This window comes from Oncorhynchus keta, chromosome 10, assembly GCF_023373465.1.
Source record: "Oncorhynchus keta strain PuntledgeMale-10-30-2019 chromosome 10, Oket_V2, whole genome shotgun sequence".
NCBI lineage: Eukaryota > Metazoa > Chordata > Actinopteri > Salmoniformes > Salmonidae > Oncorhynchus > Oncorhynchus keta.
The window spans coordinates 64,713,285-64,733,244 of record NC_068430.1 but is presented as its reverse complement, the minus strand read 5'-3'; the positions used below and the strand labels follow the sequence as shown (position 1 = coordinate 64,733,244).

The 19,960-nt window shown below is 43.7% G+C and overlaps 2 protein-coding genes across 4 annotated transcripts; both read right to left on the bottom strand.

The window, feature by feature from the left end:
* Positions 1-129: 129 nt before the first annotated feature.
* On the bottom strand, positions 130-5,191 carry polg2 (polymerase (DNA directed), gamma 2, accessory subunit). The gene is made up of 8 exons (XM_035779049.2): positions 4,413-5,191; positions 4,163-4,268; positions 3,569-3,674; positions 2,607-2,792; positions 1,650-1,790; positions 1,200-1,280; positions 1,020-1,120; positions 130-747 (listed from the first exon to the last, which is right to left on the bottom strand). The coding sequence occupies exons 1-8, from the start codon at positions 4,906-4,908 to the stop codon at positions 582-584; spliced, it is 1,383 nt and encodes a 460-aa protein (XP_035634942.1). The 5' UTR covers positions 4,909-5,191; the 3' UTR covers positions 130-581.
* A 166-nt stretch (positions 5,192-5,357) lies between these two features.
* On the bottom strand, positions 5,358-13,953 carry LOC118389208 (probable ATP-dependent RNA helicase DDX5). Of its 3 annotated transcripts, none has more exons than XM_035779045.2 (13): positions 13,749-13,951; positions 10,388-10,565; positions 10,181-10,277; positions 9,949-10,082; positions 9,777-9,842; positions 9,537-9,678; positions 9,259-9,419; positions 8,669-8,841; positions 8,390-8,500; positions 8,236-8,297; positions 8,082-8,141; positions 6,390-6,611; positions 5,358-6,155 (listed from the first exon to the last, which is right to left on the bottom strand). In XM_035779045.2, the coding sequence occupies exons 1-13, from the start codon at positions 13,787-13,789 to the stop codon at positions 5,710-5,712; spliced, it is 1,893 nt and encodes a 630-aa protein (XP_035634938.1). In that variant the 5' UTR covers positions 13,790-13,951; the 3' UTR covers positions 5,358-5,709. The 3 variants fall into 3 exon arrangements, 2 of the variants coding, with proteins under 2 accessions (XP_035634938.1, XP_035634940.1); XR_008144713.1 differs by lacking the exon at positions 5,358-6,155 and adding an exon at positions 6,919-7,963 and having other exon boundaries at positions 6,446-6,611; positions 13,749-13,953; XM_035779047.1 differs by lacking the exon at positions 5,358-6,155 and having other exon boundaries at positions 6,446-7,963; positions 13,749-13,953.
* Between the last annotated feature and the right edge of the window lie 6,007 nt (positions 13,954-19,960).

Sequence of the window (19,960 nt, the reverse complement as noted above, 5' to 3'; positions counted from 1 at the left end):
CACACACACACACACACACACACTTAATAATGTTTTGTTGACCCGTAGAGAAGGTTCCATATGAGAATTTGCTACTGATATGACAGCATTTGAGTGACACTTCGACAACAAAATGACAACCACAGTGAAAATGATTTACAACTTTTAATATAGTATCCTAGATAGTCAAATTGGCTTTGAGCTACAGTTATCCAAAACATAAACACATATAGACAGCTTTCCTGCTGCCCATGAGGGCCCACCACCCCATTTTGCCAAATGTCCGTTTTCAATCAATGAGGGAGTTTGATTAAGTGCACCGTGCTATGGCATGTGACGTGAATGGACAAAGCGGGGAAGGAGGAGCACTCTTCTCAAATAAAACAGTAATCTGCACCACTCTGCCATGTTGTCAACAAGGCAGCATAGTTCAGATCCATATAACATCTAGTATCGTTGCTTAATCTACGTCCCTTCGGTTTAAAGCTGAATTCACCAACGGCTAAAATGGGGCACCTGGCTCACGCCCGGGAGGCAGTCCGGTTCCAAAACAAATGTAATCCATGCTAACCCGGTTCACCCGGGACATTAATATTACTCCTTCATATGTTCTGTGCAGCAGATATGTATCTGGCCAGAAAGTTCTTGACCTCGGAGATGTGCATGGTCTCCTTGATGGTGGTGTCGCGGCTGCGCACCTGCAGTAGGCCACTCTCAAGCGTGTTGTCACTGATCACCACAGTGAACAGCACCCCCATCTCGTCATACCTGGGCACACAGGCACCAAACATACTTACAGTTGGGTCCCCACAGGGAAACAGTACAGATATCGAGATCACCTTCAGTGAAGTCAAACGTCAACATGTTACATAATTCTGTATACACCAAATTGCATGGTCACTAAATAGGTGTGGCTTTTGATGTCAAAATTCTATTGTATTCAGAATGTATCCAACAGTAGACAATACATGAAATCCGTTACATGAAATGATAAACCACAACATAAAGAAATATACTATCATGGTATGAAGAAGTTATACTTTGTGTTCAGCTGCTCCATTGAAGTTGGCATGGTTTCAAGATATCCAGGCCATGCAGAGACTCCCCCTTCCAAGAACTCCTTCAGCAAGCCTTCACAAACCTAAGATGTAGAATATAATTTTAGAACTACACTCAGAGTCCTATTGAATAACTGTGTGTATATCTCAATTGTTTCCTACCTGTCTTAGTTCCACAGTGGCTCCCCTTCCCATGTCCAAGGCCACTTTGACTGGAGACAAAATAGGATGGAGCTTCAAAACCTACAAGGGCAACAAGAAGTCAGTGTGTGTAGCACATTCTAACAATTTCCATCAGTTCAAAAAACAGAAGTAAGATGTTGAATGCTCAAGTTCTAACCCATGTTATCACGGCGGCAGGGTAGCCTAGTGGTTAGAGCATTGGACTAGTAACCGAAAGGTTGCAAGTTCAAATCCCTGAGCTGACAAGGTACAAAATCTGTCGTTCTGCCCTTGAACAGGCAGTTAACCCACTGTTCCTAGGCCATCATTGAAAATAAGAATTTGTTCTTAACTGACTTGCCTAGTAAAATAAAGGTAAAAAAATTAAATAAATAAAAAAAGAGACGTAACCATACGAAAGCTAATGTGGAAAGGACTTAGGCGTCTCACCTTTCTCTGCTGTAGCCTCTGTTTGCTGTCGACTTTCTTTACTTGCTGGAGTGAGTTGTACAGGTACGCCAACACTCCTCGCTCTAGGTTTCCAGTTACGGAGATGGCATAGGGGACAACTGACTTCCTTCCATCTAGGCACTGTGCATGACAGACAGAAAACATATGGAGCATTGATTAATACAATCTTACTTTAATAACAAAAATATGTTTTGTCACATACAACACATTTCACTAGACTTATCCGGTGTATTACAGGGTCAGCCATACTGCCCTACCAAGCAAAAAGGCAGTACCTGCTCATAGCGTGGAACTGAGAAAAATTGCTTTCATTTACTTTGGTTTCATAGAAACCTAGTGCAGTTACTGCTAACATGACCCACATTTTCTCCAAAACAGAGGCAGGATACTTGTCCACATGATTAAGCATGTATTTAACGTAGCAAGAATGATATTAACTCATTTTTGACCAAATTAGCAGTTACTGCCTTTTTGCTTGTTAGGGCATCATAGATGTACAACGCACCTGGAGCAAATTAGGGTTAAGTGCCTTGCTCAAGGGCACAGAGATTCTTCACCTTGTCAGCTTGGGTATTCAAACCAGAGACCTTATGGTTAATGGCATAATGCTCTAACTGCTAGGCTACCTGCCGCTACACAACTGACCACAGGCGACCAGTGGCACCTTAATTGGGGAGGATGGGCTCAGAGTAACGGCTGGAACAGAACTAATGGAATGGTATCGAACAAATCTAACACATGGTTTCCATGTGTTTAATATCATTCCATTCCAGCCATTGTTATGAGCTGTCCTCCCCTCAGCAGCCTCCTGTGCAACTGACATATTGTGAAAAATGATTAAGATCTACTCCTAAGTTGTTTTATAGTGACAGGATAAGAGGGATAGGGTATTAACTGCAGTTTTGTCCCTGCAGAAGAAGGCATCATTACACTGACCTGTAGTTTGTTGCGAGTGCTCTTGTGTGTCTGCAGCAACTCTGCATCCCCTCGGCTCAACAGAGTCTCCAGGGCCTCTTGGCCCCATGGGAAATTGTACACAATTTTCACACCACGAGACGCCCGGCCTGCCAGCTCCTTTTCTGTTATGTCACTGCAGCTGAAGTCGGACGGGCCCAGGGCAAACTGGATCATAGATGAATGGAGGGATAGGATTGGATGGACAGAGAGATGAGATTAGAGAAAAGTACTTTACCATCCACATTAAGTCAAGTTGTCTATTTTGTTCACCAGTCCCTCCTGCAGCAAAGCACCCCCACATAATGATGTGGCCACCCCGTGCTTCACGGTTGGGATGGTGTTCTTCGGCTTGCAAGCCTCCCCCTTTTTCCTCCAAACATAACGATGGTCATTATGGCCAAAGAGTTATATTTGTTTCATCAGACCAGAGGACATTTCTACAAAAAGTACAATATTTGCCCTCATGTGCAGTTGCACATAGGACTCATTTTACTGTGGATATAGATACTTTTGTACCTGCTTCCTCCAGCATCTTCACAAGGTCCTTTGCTGTTGTTCTGGGATTGATTTGCACTTTTCACACCACAGTATGTTCATTTCTAAGATACAGAACGCGTCTCCTTCCTGAGCGGTACGACAGCTGCGTGGTCCCATGGTGTTTATACTTGCATACTTTTGTTTGTACAGATGAACGTGGTACCTTCAGGCGTTTGGAAATTGCTCCCAAGGATGAACCAGACTTGTGGAGACCTACCATTTTTTCTGACGTCTTGGCTGATTTATTTTGATTTTCCCATTATGTCAAGCAAAGAGGCACTGAGTTTGAAGGTAGGCCTTGAAATAAAGCCACAGGTACACCTCCAAATGACTCAGATTAATTTGCAGACAGAGAAACGTATCTTGACCACAACGTATTGAAATTGGATCAGAAAGTGACCCACCTTTCTCCACCACTGCAGCCGATGCCGTGCCCAGTAGTCCAACCACTGTGAGGAGGTGCGGGGCGAGCAGAACCACACCAAAGAGGACTGGGTAACTTCATCTGGGCTGCCAGAAATTGACACACAGGATAGGGGTTAAAGGTAGACTCTGCAAAATGACTTTGCCATGAGCAGCACCGCAGATATTGAGTTGAGCGATATACAAGACTTTGCTCAGACAGTCACACACAGTATGTGTGCATACGCACAGGTTCGAGTCATGCTGTTGGAATGTCATAGGTACGGGACCAAAACAGTGGAGAAGTTGAACCTCGTGCTTCAGCGCTCTTAGTTGTTGCAGGAATTGAACCACTATGCTTTTTACTTTCTGAATGCACGTCATCTCGCGGAGTCTACCTTTAAAGCACACAACTACTCTTTAGTCTGCTATGCCCAGGTGTTATAGCAATCTGCCATCTCAAACAACACAAGAACATGCGACTTAGGTTAAATCTATGCTAAATTAAATCTATTTGCACTTTGAATAAGCACAATGGTAACTGATCACAGTGCAGGTGAATAGTTCATGTGATTTAAGGGAGGAGTTAGCCTCACCAACTAGGTCCACCTGATGGCTGGAAGCACAATCCTGTCTCAGCCAGGCCGAACGGCAACTTTCGGTTCACTAGTTCCAAAGAGGGCACATATTGCTCCAAAGCACCTGGAGGGGGGTGGGGGGGAGCATTGACCATGTTAGCCTGGAAACCCAACGTTTAATTTAACTATACGAGTTGATTTATGTCCTGAAGCATGCACACAAGTAAAAATAGCAGAGGTGTACAATACAACACCCAATGATAGTTACCTTGGAAAAGACTAGTTCGAAGAGATGCACCATTCTGGATATGAGTCTGTAGCTTCTGAATAAGTTGGTCCTTGCTTAGCTCTCCCTGGGAAAGTATTTGACGTAGGTTCTCGGTGTCAACAACCCTCAACTGTCCATCCCTCTCGGTAGTTCTGTCCTTACTAGCGTGTAGAGTGCTTATCCCAAACACCTCGGCCCTGAACCCTATCACAGAGTTCCACCACTGTTCAAGAATGTTCTTTTTAAGTTCCATACCAAGTGGTCCATATCCACAGTTTGTTCCGCGCTGAAAATAATCTCTATGAAGTTGGCCAGAAGCTATGTAATACCTGTCAGTGCATAGCTGCATCAGTGTTTTGGTATGGTCGGAGTCAGCGACAGACCTGACAGGAGTTGCAGTACTGCAGTGCTGACGTGCAAAAGCTACCCTGCAGCAGTGTGAGGTTCTTGTTATATTCTCACATCTCCAGATGAGTCTAACACAGTAAGTGAGCATATTTAGAAATCACTCATTCCGTTATTGAAAAGAAGTTAGGCACGCGTCAAGCTGCAATTAAACTAGCAATGCATTGCGTGCGGTCTCACATCTTAAGAAGTAATTCCCAGGCTGAAATCACGTTAGAAAAGGACACCTACGAATTATACCACTAGTAGTTTCGGCAAAGCCTGTCAACTTAATATAAATACTCTTATTTCTTAAATACTTGCAACCATGTGTAAAGCGTAAACCTGGCGCACCCGGAAGTAAAGCTATGTCTACGTCACTTCCGTGCCGACATGACACCAAGACAAGTTCTCATCTTTAACTTGTTACCTTACGGTTATACTTGTGCAATTAGGAATGTTTGCTATATTCTTTTGTGGTATGATTTAATTGTTTTAAAATCAATTCCACGAAGATTACATTCTGAATGAATATTCAATAGAAGAATGAACCACCACAACTTCAATTTAATTGTTTTATTTGAAGGCCCATGCATGTCCCCCAAGTAAGATCTTAACATATCACTTTAAACATACCACTAACTCAAAATCTGCATTACTTAGTAAAAATAAATTACTGAGGAATGTAACAAATAAAAACAGTCAAGGAGATGTGCACCAGTTAGATGCACTTCAACAGCCCCCATTGGGACTCATTTCAATGCTTGGGGTTACACTGAAGAAATCCAACCCTGCTGTAAGCAAAAAAAGTTAAACAGTACAGAGGATAATAATAATAAAAGATTTAAAGACGAGGGGGGGAAAAAAATTGTGGTTTGGTTGTGAATTGTGCACACAATCTACACCTAGTCAGTTACTGTGGGAAAGGGGGAGGCATAGAGTAGGGTACCATGGGTGGGGGTTGTTGGGACTGCTGTGCCTGTGGGTTAAAGGGGAATGGCGGACGACCCATGCCGTTTGGGGCAGCCACCTGTGCAGCTCCAAACTGTGGAGGGGCCTGGAAGTTCTGGCCTCCGAACGCACCCACCTGGTTGGTGGCGCCGAAGCTAGCCTGTCCGTTGCTGCCGTAGCTGTTGCCGTAGCTACCGCCAGAGCTAGCGCCCTTGTCATAGGTGCTACCGCCATAGCCCACTCCGTTTTGGGTTTTTGTGCCGAAGGCACTCTTTGGTCCCCCTCCGAACCCCCTGTCGCTATCCTTGTCCCTGTAACTACCACCACCACCACCACCGTAACTCCTCCCCCCAGAATACCTATCTCGCCGGTCATCCCTAAAGCCACCTCTTCCCCCCCCGCCACGACCTGGAAAACAAGAGACAGGGCAGTGGTGAGACTGGTAGCAGTGATGGGTGTCGAAGACATTTAAACTAAAATGATAATTGACAAATATGGTGAGAACAAGGTGGGTCATCTTCGTATTTAATTTTTAAGAAGCTGTGCCCCAAAACCCTTCAAATAGATGTCTAATCTATAAAATCAAAATGTCTGCAGATGTAACCACAGCCTTGTTCGCATCTCACCCGCCATAGGAATTACCTCCTCTGGCCTCTGCCATCTGGAGGAGCTTGGGGTTGATAGCCTGGTTAGCTTCGCGGAGCACAGCTATGAGGTCACTGGCCTGTTTCATGTTGTTGGGGGTGAAGAAGGTGTAGGCAGTGCCTGTTTTTTGACTGCGGGCTGTGCGTCCAATGCGGTGGATATAGTCCTCAGAGGAGTTAGGATAGTCATAATTTATGACAAATTTCACATCCTCCACATCTGTAAAGTGTTGCAGTGTGGCAAAAAGGACACCATACAGGATTTTGCACACCACAACAGCCAGACCAAAGGACAAGGTTAGCATAGAGAATGGAGAGCTAAAATGTTCCAGAGACTGGATACTTAGCTGAGCTGCAAAGAATGGGGTTAACCAACATAATCCAAGAAAAACGTTCTACTCCATGGGAATACTACTGTGGGAAGAGAGAAACGAGATGCACACTCCGTTTGCTTACCATATCAAAAAATGGCATTCTCCCTCCCTTTTTTAACCAGGGGAGGAAAATAACTGGATTTGAAGTCTTACCATTAAGGAGTATGCATTCACTAGTCCTTTCCCAATGCAGCGAACTCCCCCACAAATTGTCAAGTGACATCCAGGAGCTTCTACGCAGTAGGGCCGCTATGTGCACTGTTGCCTCCTCGTGTGCCAATATAGGACCTTTCAGTTGGTATGGGTTCTGAAGGTCCTTTTTCCCAGTACACACTCATGAGAAGCTTGCTAATAAAGGCCTCACTGCACGTCTTGCCAAGACCGAATAGACCAAGTACTAATTTGAGGGGGGACCCCAAAAAAGGCAAAAATGAAAAAGGTCCAAGTATTGACCCCTGTGGTGCCCCTCAGAGAGCATAGAGCACCCCGCCCCCATCAGTCTCGTCTAGGCAAGATCTTCCCAGAAGCCAGTGTTCGTTCACTTGAGAAAATGTCTCTCGTTGGCAGGTCTCGACATGACTTTAAAAAGCAGGCGAGGGAGGAACTTTGGTTTTTGAAGCTCTTCTATTTTCACTTTCTCTAGATGTTCCCATAGCCCCTTAAACACGTGCCAGTTTCTCATCAATTTCAATTCGACAACTGTAAGTTGAAAACTGCTCTCTCCATTTCAAGAAAACCAGTGCTTTGAGCGAGGGAGAAAAAATATATAGCAATGGAAAGCCGTGACATTCGCAACGCCCATGCTTTTTTGGGGACAAGCTCCGCAACTAACTGAATCTCTCCAAATCTCAAAACAGTGACTTGCAATACAGTGCCCTCTACAAAACGCATGCAAGGCAAATGGTCACGTCAAGCATTTGTGTGTAACGTTTGAGTTGGAAACGTCTCGACGAAGGCATTTCAGGTAAAAATCCATGGACAGAGAACAAATAATGTCATGTATAAAAAATAAAAAAAGATATCAGAAACAAGGCTTAGCCACACTGCCTTTTGACTTGAGGATTACTGGCACACAGAGCTTTCACCTCTCTAGGCCCACTGGGTGGCAGCCAGTGGGGCAACTTCATTTCCAATATGTCCTCCTTCCCCCTCGAGGCCTGGGACTTGTCATGCCTAGGCCCTGCCACAAAGACTGCACCTTTAGGTGAGAAAAACTCAGAAAATGCATAGAAGTTAAAGAAAGCCAAAACCACTTTCTTTAAAAAGTGAAAATATTGAGGAAAACAACCAGAGTGTTTAACCAAAGCCATACTGACCTAGACCGCGGGAGGCCACGTCAGTGGCGATGAGGATGGGGGCCTTGCCGTATTTGAACTCTGTGGAAAGAGCGACTTCAATTATACAAGTCCATAATATTGTTGTGAAAAAACACAATAATATGTATTTTTATTGAAAATATTTCAGGCATACCATTGAGAACCCAGTCCCTCTCCTGCTGGCTCTTGTCTCCGTGGATACCCATTGCTGGCCAGCTGTAACAAACAAACATGGGCTTCAGAGGCATGACTCATTACAGGGAGAATGATTTACCAGTTAAATGAGACACTAGTGTGATGACACTTACCCATCTCGTCTCATCCTCCTGGTGAGCTCATCGCAGCGTCTCTTGGTCTCGGTAAAGATGATGGTCTTGTTCTCCTTCTCGCTCATGATCTCTTCCAGCAGCCGGAGGAGTCTTCAGTGTAAAAGACAAGAGACCGGATACAAATTGACATGACTCACACTATATCCTGGATGAGACAAATGAATTACCAAATGAAGAGTTCTTCCGTTTGAATTCCTTCAATTATGAAGCAGTGTAAATGTGATGTTTGGCTTTGCTGAGGAGGAATGGGTCACTCACTTGTCATCCTTCTCGCCGTCGTTGCACACGTCCACTATCTGCAGGATGTTGTGGTTAGCGCTGAGCTGCAGCGCGCCCACGTTGATTTGGACGTACTGCTTCAGGAAGTCCTCAGCTAGCTGGCGCACCTCCTTGGGCCAGGTGGCACTCCACATGAGGGTCTGACGATCCGGCTGAGAGAACAACAGAGAGAATAGATTACTTAAAGGATTTGATAAAATACTAAATGGCTGATCCTACAGGAAAATCGAATCAAATTCTAGTAGTCACATGCGCCGAATACAACAAGTATAGATTTGACAATGAAATGCTTACTTACAAGCACTTAACCAACAATGCAGTTCAAGAAACAGTTCAGAAAATATTTAATAAAGAAGCTAAAGTTAAAAAAATAAAAAGGCTATATACACAGGGTTATCTGTACCGAGTCAATGTGCAGGGGTACAGGTTAGTCATGGTATACAGACTCTGCAATGATTTGTCAAAGTCCAATGGGAATTCTGCCAATTGAAATCAGCAGCAAGTATTGAATGAGTCTTTATACTGACGAATTCTAGCAAAGGGAATTGCGTTGAGTCAAAGCCACATACTCGAATTTGGTCCACAATTTTGCGGATTTGGGGCTCGAAGCCCATGTCCAGCATACGGTCAGCCTCGTCCAGCACAAGGTAAGTACACCTGCGAAGGTTGGTCTTCCCAGCCTCCAGGAAGTCTATGAGACGCCCTGGGGTGGCAATACAGATCTCAACACCTAGGGGGGGAAACAGACACTCACTCAGATGTCTGCCTCTATCACCAAAATTATTTAATACAGAATCAACGTATTGAGCAAACAAATGAGAGCAAAACAAAAGTGGTGGATAGATACCTCTCTCAAGGTCCCGAATCTGGGGTCCTTTGGGGGCTCCACCATAGACGCAGACTGACTTCAGGCGGGAGGCCCTGCCGTACTCAGCGGCAACCTGCTGCACCTGCTGAGCCAGCTCACGGGTCGGGGCCAGCACCAAACACTGAGAAACAAAGATAGAGACAAGTGTTATTCAGCTGGACTCACCCTGTAAAAACTAATAGGGATGTTCTCTATTCAAGAGGCTTATGGTATACTTACTATAGGTCCGTCTCCATGCTCCAAGAATGGCTGGTGTTGAATGTGCACGATTGCAGGTAGAAGATACTGTAAAAAAAAATAATAATAATTAAAACTGAGCTCAAATGGTTCAACTGCACAAATATGTACCAGAAAGATGCTACTAAGCATAGTTTTAAATCAATGTACTTACAGCAAGGGTTTTACCGGAGCCTGTCTGGGCGATGCCCACCATGTCTTTCCCACTGAGGGCCAGAGGCCAGCCCTGCGCCTGGATAGGAGTTGGCTCAGCCCAACCTTGTTTGGCAATCACATCCATCACATAATCTGAAAAAGACAAAGTTAGATTACATATGAGATTCAATTCCACCATTTTATACAACCAGCTTGTTCTTAAGCGAAGTTGGAAGAGCGGTTTTACTCACTTGGAAAATTGGCCTCGTGAAACTTCATCATGGGCTTGGGGCAGTCTCTGCCTTTCACTGTTACGTCTTTACTTCGCAGGTAGTTCTCCACCTCTTGCTGCAATCAGACACATACAAAGGTTGTACATAGGCAAAGATCATTTGAATCAAAAGGTTTAGGCCACACTCAAATCAGATGGAAAGGAAATAACTGCCTGGGTCACTTACAGGTGGTCTGCGGGTCACATCCGGATGCTCCTGGTAGAAGTTCTTCTCGAACTTTGGGAGCTCATCCATGTTCCAGTGTTTTTTGCGCAGCCTTTCCCCTGGGTTGCCAAATTTCCCCTGAGGGGGTCCACCCCTACTGCCACCACCGCCGCCTCCAAAACGAGGTGCAGCTCCATACCTGAAATAGTAGGGGGAACATCCTAATGTTAGATGACTGAGCATACAGTGAATGCTGGGTTGAAGTCAGATAGTTATGCAAGCTACATTGAGGAACTGATACCTCACATTCCCCCTTGAATGCATGGCTTGATGAGTACTACAACAGCTACCATAACGTAAGTTAGGTTCCCTTTGTCCAAGATTTGGCAAACGTTACTGCTTAGTGTTCATTAATTGACAAATTGGCTCTGGAAGCCAAACACTCAATCTAAACATGAATTGGTTATAGAAACAAATATGTCTACTTTAATACGTCAATAATTTCACAAATGGAAAATATACGAGCTGTAAACCATTTAACAGTTACGGCCGACAGTGGTTTTCAGTGACGACACATTTGTGGCATCCGTCTTCTGTTTACAAACAGGTGGTCTGAGACTCAGGTGTCTAAATAGTGCAGGTAGTCCACTCTCTCTTCCGTAAACAATCGCTGTAACATGGCCGTGTGGGTACCCGAACCCAATAACTGTGTGTATCAATTTCGCCAATATGAAAGATAAGGTTTTTAAGTTTCCAAGCCCATACCGCAATCGATGCATTTAAATTTTAAGACTGAGCATCGTAGCTCTTATCTTAACACTTAACTACAATTTAGAATTAACACTGGAGTGATAGATGAGCAGAAGATGAATGTGAAAGTAGAGCTACTGGGGTGCAATGGAGCAAAAAAAAAAAAAAGCAATATGGGGATGAGGTAGTTGGGTGGGATATTTACAGATGGGCTGTGTACAACTGACAGCTGATGCTTAAAGTTAGTGAGGGAGATATGGGTCTCAAGCATCAGTGATTTTTGCAATTCGATCCAGTCACTGGCAGCAGAGAACTGGAAGGAAAGGTGGCCAAAGAGGAGTTGGCTTTGGGGGTAACCTGTGAAATATACCTGCTGGAGCGAGTGCTATGGGTGGGTGCTGCTATGGTGACCAGTGAGCTGAGATAAGGCAAAGACTTATAGATGACCTGGAGCCAGTGCGTTTGGCGATGAATATGAAGCCAGGCCCAGCCAACAAGAGCATACAGGTCGCAGTGGTGGGTAGTATATGGGGCTTTGGTGACACAACGGATGGCACTGTGATAGCAAATTGGATGCAATCTGAGTAGAGTTTAAATATTTTGCAAATGATCGCCGAAGTCATAGATCGGTAGGATGGTCAGTTTTATGAGGGTATGTTTGGCAGCATGAGTGAAGGATGCATTGTTGCGAAATAGGAAGCTGTTTCTAGATTTAATTTTGGATTGGAGATCCTTAATGTGAGCCTGGATGGAGAGTTTAGTCTAACCAGACACCTAGGTATTTGTAGTTGTCCACATATTCTAAGTCAGAACCTTCCAGATTAGTGATGCTAGACGGGCAGGCGGTTGAAGAGCATGCATTTAGTTTTACTTGCATTTAAGAGCAGTTGGAGGCAACGGAAGGAGTGTTGTATGGCATTGAAGCTCATCTGGTGGTTAGTTAAGTGTCCAAAGAAGAGACAGAAGTATACAGAATGGGGTCGTCTGCGTAGAGGTGGATCAGAGACTCACCAGCAGCAAGAGCGATCATTGATGTATACAGAGAAAAGAGTCAGCCCAAGAACTGAACCATGTGGCACCCCCATAGAGACTGCCAGAGGTCTGGACAACAGGCCTTCAGATGACACACTGAACTATCTGAAAAGTAGTTGGTGAACCAGGCGAGGCAGTCATTTGAGAAACCAAGGCTGTTGAGTGTGCCGATAAGAATGCGGTGATTGACAGAGTCGAAAGCCTTGGCCAGATCAATGAAGACGGCTGCACAGTACTGCCTTTTATCGATATCATTTAGGACCTTGAGCGTGACTGAGGTGCACTCACGAACAGCTCGGAAACCAGATTGCATAGCGGAGAAGGTACGGTGGGATTTGAAATGGTCTGTGATCGGTTTGTTCACTTGGCTTTTTAGGAATCTCAGACGATACGAAAGAGAGGTTGAACAGGCTAGTAATAGGATTGCAACAATTGCGGCGGATCATTGTTGATAGAAAGGGTCCAGACTGTCTAGCTCAGCTGATTTGTAGTGGTCCATATTTTGCAGCTCTTTCAGAACATCAGCTGTCTGAATTTGGGTGAAGGAGAAATGGGGGAGGCTTAGGCAAGTTGCTGTGGGGGGGTGCAGGGCTGTTGACCTGGGTAGCCAGGTGGAAAGCATGGCCAGCCGTTGAAAATTGCTTACTGAAATTCTCAATTATCATTGTGGATTTATCGGTGGTGACAGTGTTTCCTAGCCACAGTGCAGTGGGCAGCTGCTTTTATTCTCCATGGACTTTAGTGTCCCAGAACTTTTGAGTTTGTGCTACAGTATGCAAATGTATGTTTGAAAAAGCTAACATTCGCTTTCCCAACTGCTTGTGTATGTATATTGGTTCCTAACTTCCCTGAAAAGTTGCATATCGAGGGGGCTATTCGATGCTAATGCAATACGCCACCGGATGTTTTTGTGCTGGTCAAGGGCAGTCAAGTCTGGAGTAAACCATGGGCTGTATATGTTCTTAGTTCTACATTTTTTGAATGGGGCATGCTTATTTAAAATGGTGAGGAAAGCACTTTTAATTACATGTGTAATGTAACGGAGAGTCACGATCAAGGGCTGGACAGCAATGACCCATTTACTTACACATGCAAAGATGTGGTAGGTTTAACTACATTTGTTTCTGCGTCACGTTTAAACCAGTTTAGCTGCCATTTTAATTCCGGCCGGTAGAGGAGGAACAAAGGGAACCGGCCGGCATTTTGATTCGAAACAATTTAACATCCAAGCTGACCAAACATTCCAGGGTTCTTAACCAACATCACATACTATATATTAAGCGCCGATGTGCAAGTGTGGTGAATATGGTTATTATATCCAACATAGCATAGGCCTCTGAGAATCTCCCATTGCTAACGCGTTATTGTAGCTAGCTAATGTTAACTGTCAGCTAAACATTTGCCCGACCTGCTTGTTACATCAATTAGATCAAACAAAATGTACTTTAACACTTGATTAGGGTTCAAAAAAGTCGTATTAACATTGCACCTCAAGCCAATGGCATGGATAAACAAAACGTACATAGCTAAGTTCTCGCGTTAAAACTAACCAGCGCACCGTCTTTTCCTAGCTAAACATACATTAGCGTTACCTACTTACCCCCTGTCTCTGCCACGATCTCTGTCGGAAAATCCAGGCATGGTTATGCAGAGTATGAAAGTAACAAATGATAACTACGTCTATATCTCTAAACCAATCTGTGGTAAATACAAGTGGATAATCTACAAGTGCCACACGAAAATAGAAATGCCGGGCAGACAAATGTCAGTCAAAACGGTGTTCTAGCTCATAACACATTGGAACATATCAACCCGCATGTGTCTGGTACTACTTTTTCTCCTTATTTGGTCACGGAAGTTAGCTGATTGGCACAGTTTGACGTGTTATTACCCCATTTTTACAATAACCTTCATTACTTGAGGCAAATTAAGTGCTAATGTATTACTTTATTCAACATGGACAATGTATAAATAATTTTAAAACAGTAATGCAGGTACTAGACGTAACATTGTGTTTACACAGGAACACTACATTAGATACAACTTCTACTCAATAGTCTTTTTTATTTTATTTTTATTTCACCTTTATTTAACCAGGTAGGCTAGTTGAGAACAAGTTCTCATTTGCAACTGCGACCTGGCCAAGATAAAGCATAGCAGTGTGAACAGACAACACAGAGTTACACATGGAGTAAACAATTAACAAGTCAATAACACAGTAGAAAAAATGGGCAGTCTATATACAATGTGTGCAAAAGGCATGAGGAGGTAGGCGAATAATACAATTTTGCAGATTAACACTGGAGTGATAAATGATCAGATGGTCATGTACAGGTAGAGATATTGGTGTGCAAAAGAGCAGAAAAGTAAATAAATAAAAACAGTATGGGAATGAGGTAGGTGAAAATGGGTGGGCTATTTACCTATAGACTATGTACAGCTGCAGCGATCGGTTAGCTGCTCGGATAGCTGATGTTTGAAGTTGGTGAGGGAGATAAAAGTCTCCAACTTCAGCGATTTTTGCAATTCGTTCCAGTCACAGGCAGCAGAGTACTGGAACGAAAGGCGGCAAATGAGGTGTTGGCTTTAGGGATGATCAGTGAGATACACCTGCTGGAGCGCGTGCTACGGATGGGTGTTGCCATCGTGACCAGTGAACTGAGATAAGGCGGAGCTTTACCTAGCATGGACTTGTAGATGACCTGGAGCCAGTGGGTCTGGCGACGAATATGTAGTGAGGGCCAGCCGACTAGAGCATACAAGTCGCAGTGGTGGGTGGTATAAGGTGCTTTAATGACAAAACGGATGGCACTGTGATAGACTGCATCCAGTTTGCTGAGTAGAGTGTTGGAAGCCATTTTGTAGATGACATCGCCGAAGTCGAGGATCGGTAGGATAGTCAGTTTTACTAGGGTAAGCTTGGCAGCGTGAGTGAAGGAGGCTTTGTTGCGGAATAGAAAGCCGACTCTTGATTTGATTTTAGATTGGAGATGTTTGATATGAGTCTGGAAGGAGAGTTTACAGTCTAGCCAGACACCTAGGTACTTATAGATGTCCACATATTCTAGGTCGGAACCATCCAGGGTGGTGATGCTAGTCGGGCGTGCGGGTGCATGCATTTGGTTTTACTAGCGTTTAAGAGCAGTTTGAGGCCACGGAAGGAGTGTTGTATGGCATTGAAGCTCGTTTGGAGGTTAGATAGCACAGTGTCCAAGGAAGGGCCAGAAGTATACAGAATGGTGTTGTCTGGTAGACAGTAGAGGTGGATCAGGGAATCGCCCGCAGCAAGAGAAACGTCATTGATATATACAGAGAAAAGAGTCAGCCAGAGAATTGAACCCTGTGGCACCCCCATAGAGACTGCCAGAGGACCGGAAAACATGCCCTCCGATTTGACACACTGAACTCTGTCTGCAAAGTAGTTGGTGAACCAGGCAAGGCAGTCATTAGAAAAAACCGAGGCTACTGAGTCTGCCGATAAGAATATGGTGATTGACAGAGTTGAAAGCCTTGGCCAGGTCGATAAAGACGGCTGCACAGTACTGTCTTTTATCGATGGCGGTTATGATATCGTTTAGTACCTTGAGCGTGGCTGAGGCTGAGGTGCACCCGTGACCGGCTTGGAAACCAGATTGCACAGCAGAGAAGGTACGGTGGGATTCGAGATGGTCAGTGATCTGTTTGTTGACTTGGCTTTCGAAGACCTTAGATAGGCAGGGCAGGATGGATATAGGTCTGTGACAGTTTGTTCCAGGGTTTCTCCCCCTTTGAAGAGGGGGATGACCGCAGCAGCTTTCCAATCCTTGGGGATCTCAGACGATATGAAAGAGAGGGGTTGCGACAATGGCGGCGGATAGTTTCATCAATAGAGCAGGTTTCCACAAACCACGGTTTATTCGACAAAGGCAATGTTGCCCCCCACCCCCAAAAACATTTCTATCTGTTCGACAAGGGTAGATTTTTATTTTGTCAACCTTTATTTAACTAGGCAAGTCAGTTAAGAACAAATTCTTATTTACAGTTACGCCTACCAAAAGGCCTCCTGCGGGGACAGGGCCTGGAATAAAAAAAATACAATATAAATATAGGACAAAACACACATCACAACAAGAGAGACAACACAACATTTAATAAAGAGAGACCTAAGACAACAACAGAGCAAGGCAGCAACACATGACAACACAGCATGGTAGCAACAACATGGTAGCAACACAACATAGCAGCAGCACAAACCATGGTACAAACATTATTGGGCATAGTCAACAGCACAAAGGTCAAGAAGGTAGAGACAACAATACACCACACAAAGCAGCCACAACTGTCAGTAAGAGCGAGCATGATTGAGTCTTTGAATGAAGAGATTGAGATAAAGCTGTCCAGTTTGAGTGATTGTTGCAGCTCGTTCCAGTCGCTAGCTGCAGCGAACTGAAAAGAGGAGTGACCCATGGATGTGTGTGCTTTGGGGACCTTTAACAGAATGTGAATGGCAGAACGGGTGTTGTATGTGGAGGATGAGGGCTGCAGGAGATATCTCAGGAGGGAGTGAAGCCTAAGAGTTTTTCTTTTATAAATAAGCCTCAACCAGTGAGTCTTGCGACAGGTATACAAAGATGACCAGTTTACAGAGGAGTATAGAGTGCAGTGATGTGTCCTATCAGGAACATCGGTGGCAAATCTGATGGCTGAACGGTAAAGTACATCTAGCCGCTTGAAAGCACCCTTACCTGCCGATCTATAAATTATGTCTCCGTAATCTAGCATGGGTAGGATGGTCATCTAAATCAGAGTTAGTTTGGCAGCTGGGGTGAAAGAGGATCGATTACAATAGAGGAAACCTAGTCTAGATTTAACGTTAGCCTGCAGCTTTGATATGTGCTGAGAGAAGGACAGTGTGCCATCTAGACATACTCCCAAGTACTTGTATGAGGTGACTACCTCAAGCTCTAAACCCTCAGAGATAGTAATAATACCTGTGGGAAGAGGGGCATTCTTACCAAACCACATGACATTTGTTTTGGAGGTGTTTAATACAAGGATAAGGGTAGAGAAAGCTTGTTGGAAAATAAAAAAGCTTTGTTGTTGAGGATTTAGCAGAAAATCCAGGGAGGGCAAGCTTAGTATAAGACTATCATCTGCATATAGATGGATGAGAGAGCTTCCTACTGCCTGAGCTAAGTTGTTGATGTACATTTAGAAGAGCGTGGGGCCTAGGATTGAGCCTTACGGTACTCCCTTGGTGACTGTACCTCTTTCTCTTTTGTACCTGTACCTCTCAGAGAGGTACAGTTGAAGTCGCTAATGTACATATACCTTAGCCAAATACATTTCAACTCAGTTTTTCACAATTACTGATATTTAATCCTGTTAAAAATTCACCTGTCTTAGGTCAGTTAGGATCACCACTTTATTTTAAGAATGTTAAAATGTCAGAATAACAGTACAGAGGAAGATTTATTTCAGATTTGATTTCTTTCATCACATTCCCAGTGGGTCAGAAGTTTACATACACTCAGCTAGTATTTGGTAGCATTGCCTTTAAAATTGTTTAACTTGGGTCAAACGTTTTGGGTAGCCTTCCACAAGCTTCCCGCAATAAGTTGGGTGAATTTTGGCCCATTCCTCCTGACAGAGCTGGTGAAACTGAGTCAGGTTTGTAGGCCTCCTTGCTCGCACACGCTTTTTCAGTTCTGCCCACAAATTTTCTATAGGATTGATGTCAGGGCTTAGTGATGGCCACTCCAATACCTTGACTTTGTTGTCCTTAAGCCATTTCTCCACAACTTTGGAAGTATGCTTGGGGTCATTGCCCATTTGGAAAACCTATTTGCGACCATGCATTAACTTCCTGACTGATTTCTTGTGATGTTGCTTCAATATATACACATCATTTTCCTTCCACACAATGACATCTATTTTTTGAAGTGCACCAGTCCCTCCTGCAGCAGAGCACCCCCACAACACGATGCTGGCACCCTCGTGCTTCAGTGGTCATTATGGCCAAACAGTTCAATTTTTGTTTCATCAGATCAGAGGACATTTCTCCAAAAAGTACAATATTTGTTCCCATGTCCAGTTGCAAACCGTAGTCTGGCTTTTTTATGGCGGTTTTGGAGCAGTGGCTTCTTCCTTGCGGAGCAGCCTTTCAGGTTGTCGATATAGGACTCATTTTTACTGTGGATATAGATACTTTTGTACCTGCTTCCTCCAGCATCTTCACAAGGTCCTTTGCTGTTGTTCTGGGATTGATTTGCACTTTGCGCACCACAGTACGCTCATCTCTATGAGACGGAACGAGTCTCCTTCCTGAGCGGTATGACGGCTGCGTGGTCCCATGGTGTTTATACTAGCGTACTATTGTTTGTACAGATGAGCATGGTACCTTCAGGCGTTTGGAAATTGCTCCCAAGGATGAACCAGACTTGTGGAGGTCTACAATTTTTATTCCGATGTCTTGGCTGATTTCTTTTGATTTTAACATTATGTCAAGCAAAGAGGCACTGAGTTTGAAGGTAGGCCTTGAAATACATCCACAGGTACATCTCCAATTTACTCAAATGATGTCAATTAGCCTATCAGAAGCTTCTAAAGCTATGACATCATTTTCTGGAATTTTCCAAGCTGTTTAAAGGCACAGTCAACTTAGTGTATGTAAACTTCTGACCTAGTGGAATTGTGATACAGTGAGTTATAAGTGAAATAATCTGTCTGTAAACAATTGTTGGAAAAATTACTTGTGTCATGCACAAACCGACATGCCAAAACTATAGTTGGTTAACAATAAATTTGTGGAGTGGTTAAAAAACGAGTTTTAATGACTCAAACCTTAGTGTATGTAAACTTCCAACTTCAACTGTTAGCAAACCAGGCCAAAGACCCCTCGGAGACACCAATACTCCTTAGCCGGCCAACAAGAATGGAATGGTCCACCGTATCAAAAGCTTTGACCAAGTCAATAAAAATAGCAGCACAATATTGCTTAGAATCAAGGGCAATGGTGACATCATTGAGGACCTTTAAAGTTGCAGTGACACATACATAACCTGGGCAGAAACCAGATTGCATACCCAAGAGGATACTACAGACATCAAGAAAGCCAGTCAGTTGATTATTGACAAGTTTTTCCAACACTTTTGATAAACGGCAAAATAGAAATAGGCCTATAACAGTTAGGATCAGCTTGATCACCCCCTTTAAATAAAGGACGAACTGTAGCTGCCTTCCAAGCAATGGGAACCTCCCCAGAAAGGAGAGACAGGTTAAAAAGGTTGGAGATAGGCTTGGCGACGATATGGAAACAGTGTTGCGACAGACGATTATGGACACAGTATTTTACAAATAAATGATGATTGCCGAATAACTTTGAAGGTACACCGGGCAGGTGATGTTATCAAGTAACTATAAAGCTCTATTTCACATTTACTAAATACTTACAAAATGATTGTTTTAAACTATACAAATATTGTTTCTTTGCAAGACAAGGATTGTCCTGACTTTCAAGAATGCCTGAATGCTTCGCCTTGCTTTTCTGTTTCGCCGGCAAGTTTCACCATCCAATTATTACAATGGCACATGAGAATTATTGGAATATGGCAAATATTAGTCAATTCTCACATTCTATCCATGCAGGCTTTTGCAGCTACCTGAGACATTAAACAGATAGGTGGGAGGGCATACAGGTTGTCCGCCAATTTATTAATTGACAATTTGCCACTTAAATCACTACATTTTTATTCAACACTGTAGGATTTTGTGGTGTCATTATGTCCAGCTGATATATATATATATATATATATATATTTCATTTTCATTGAA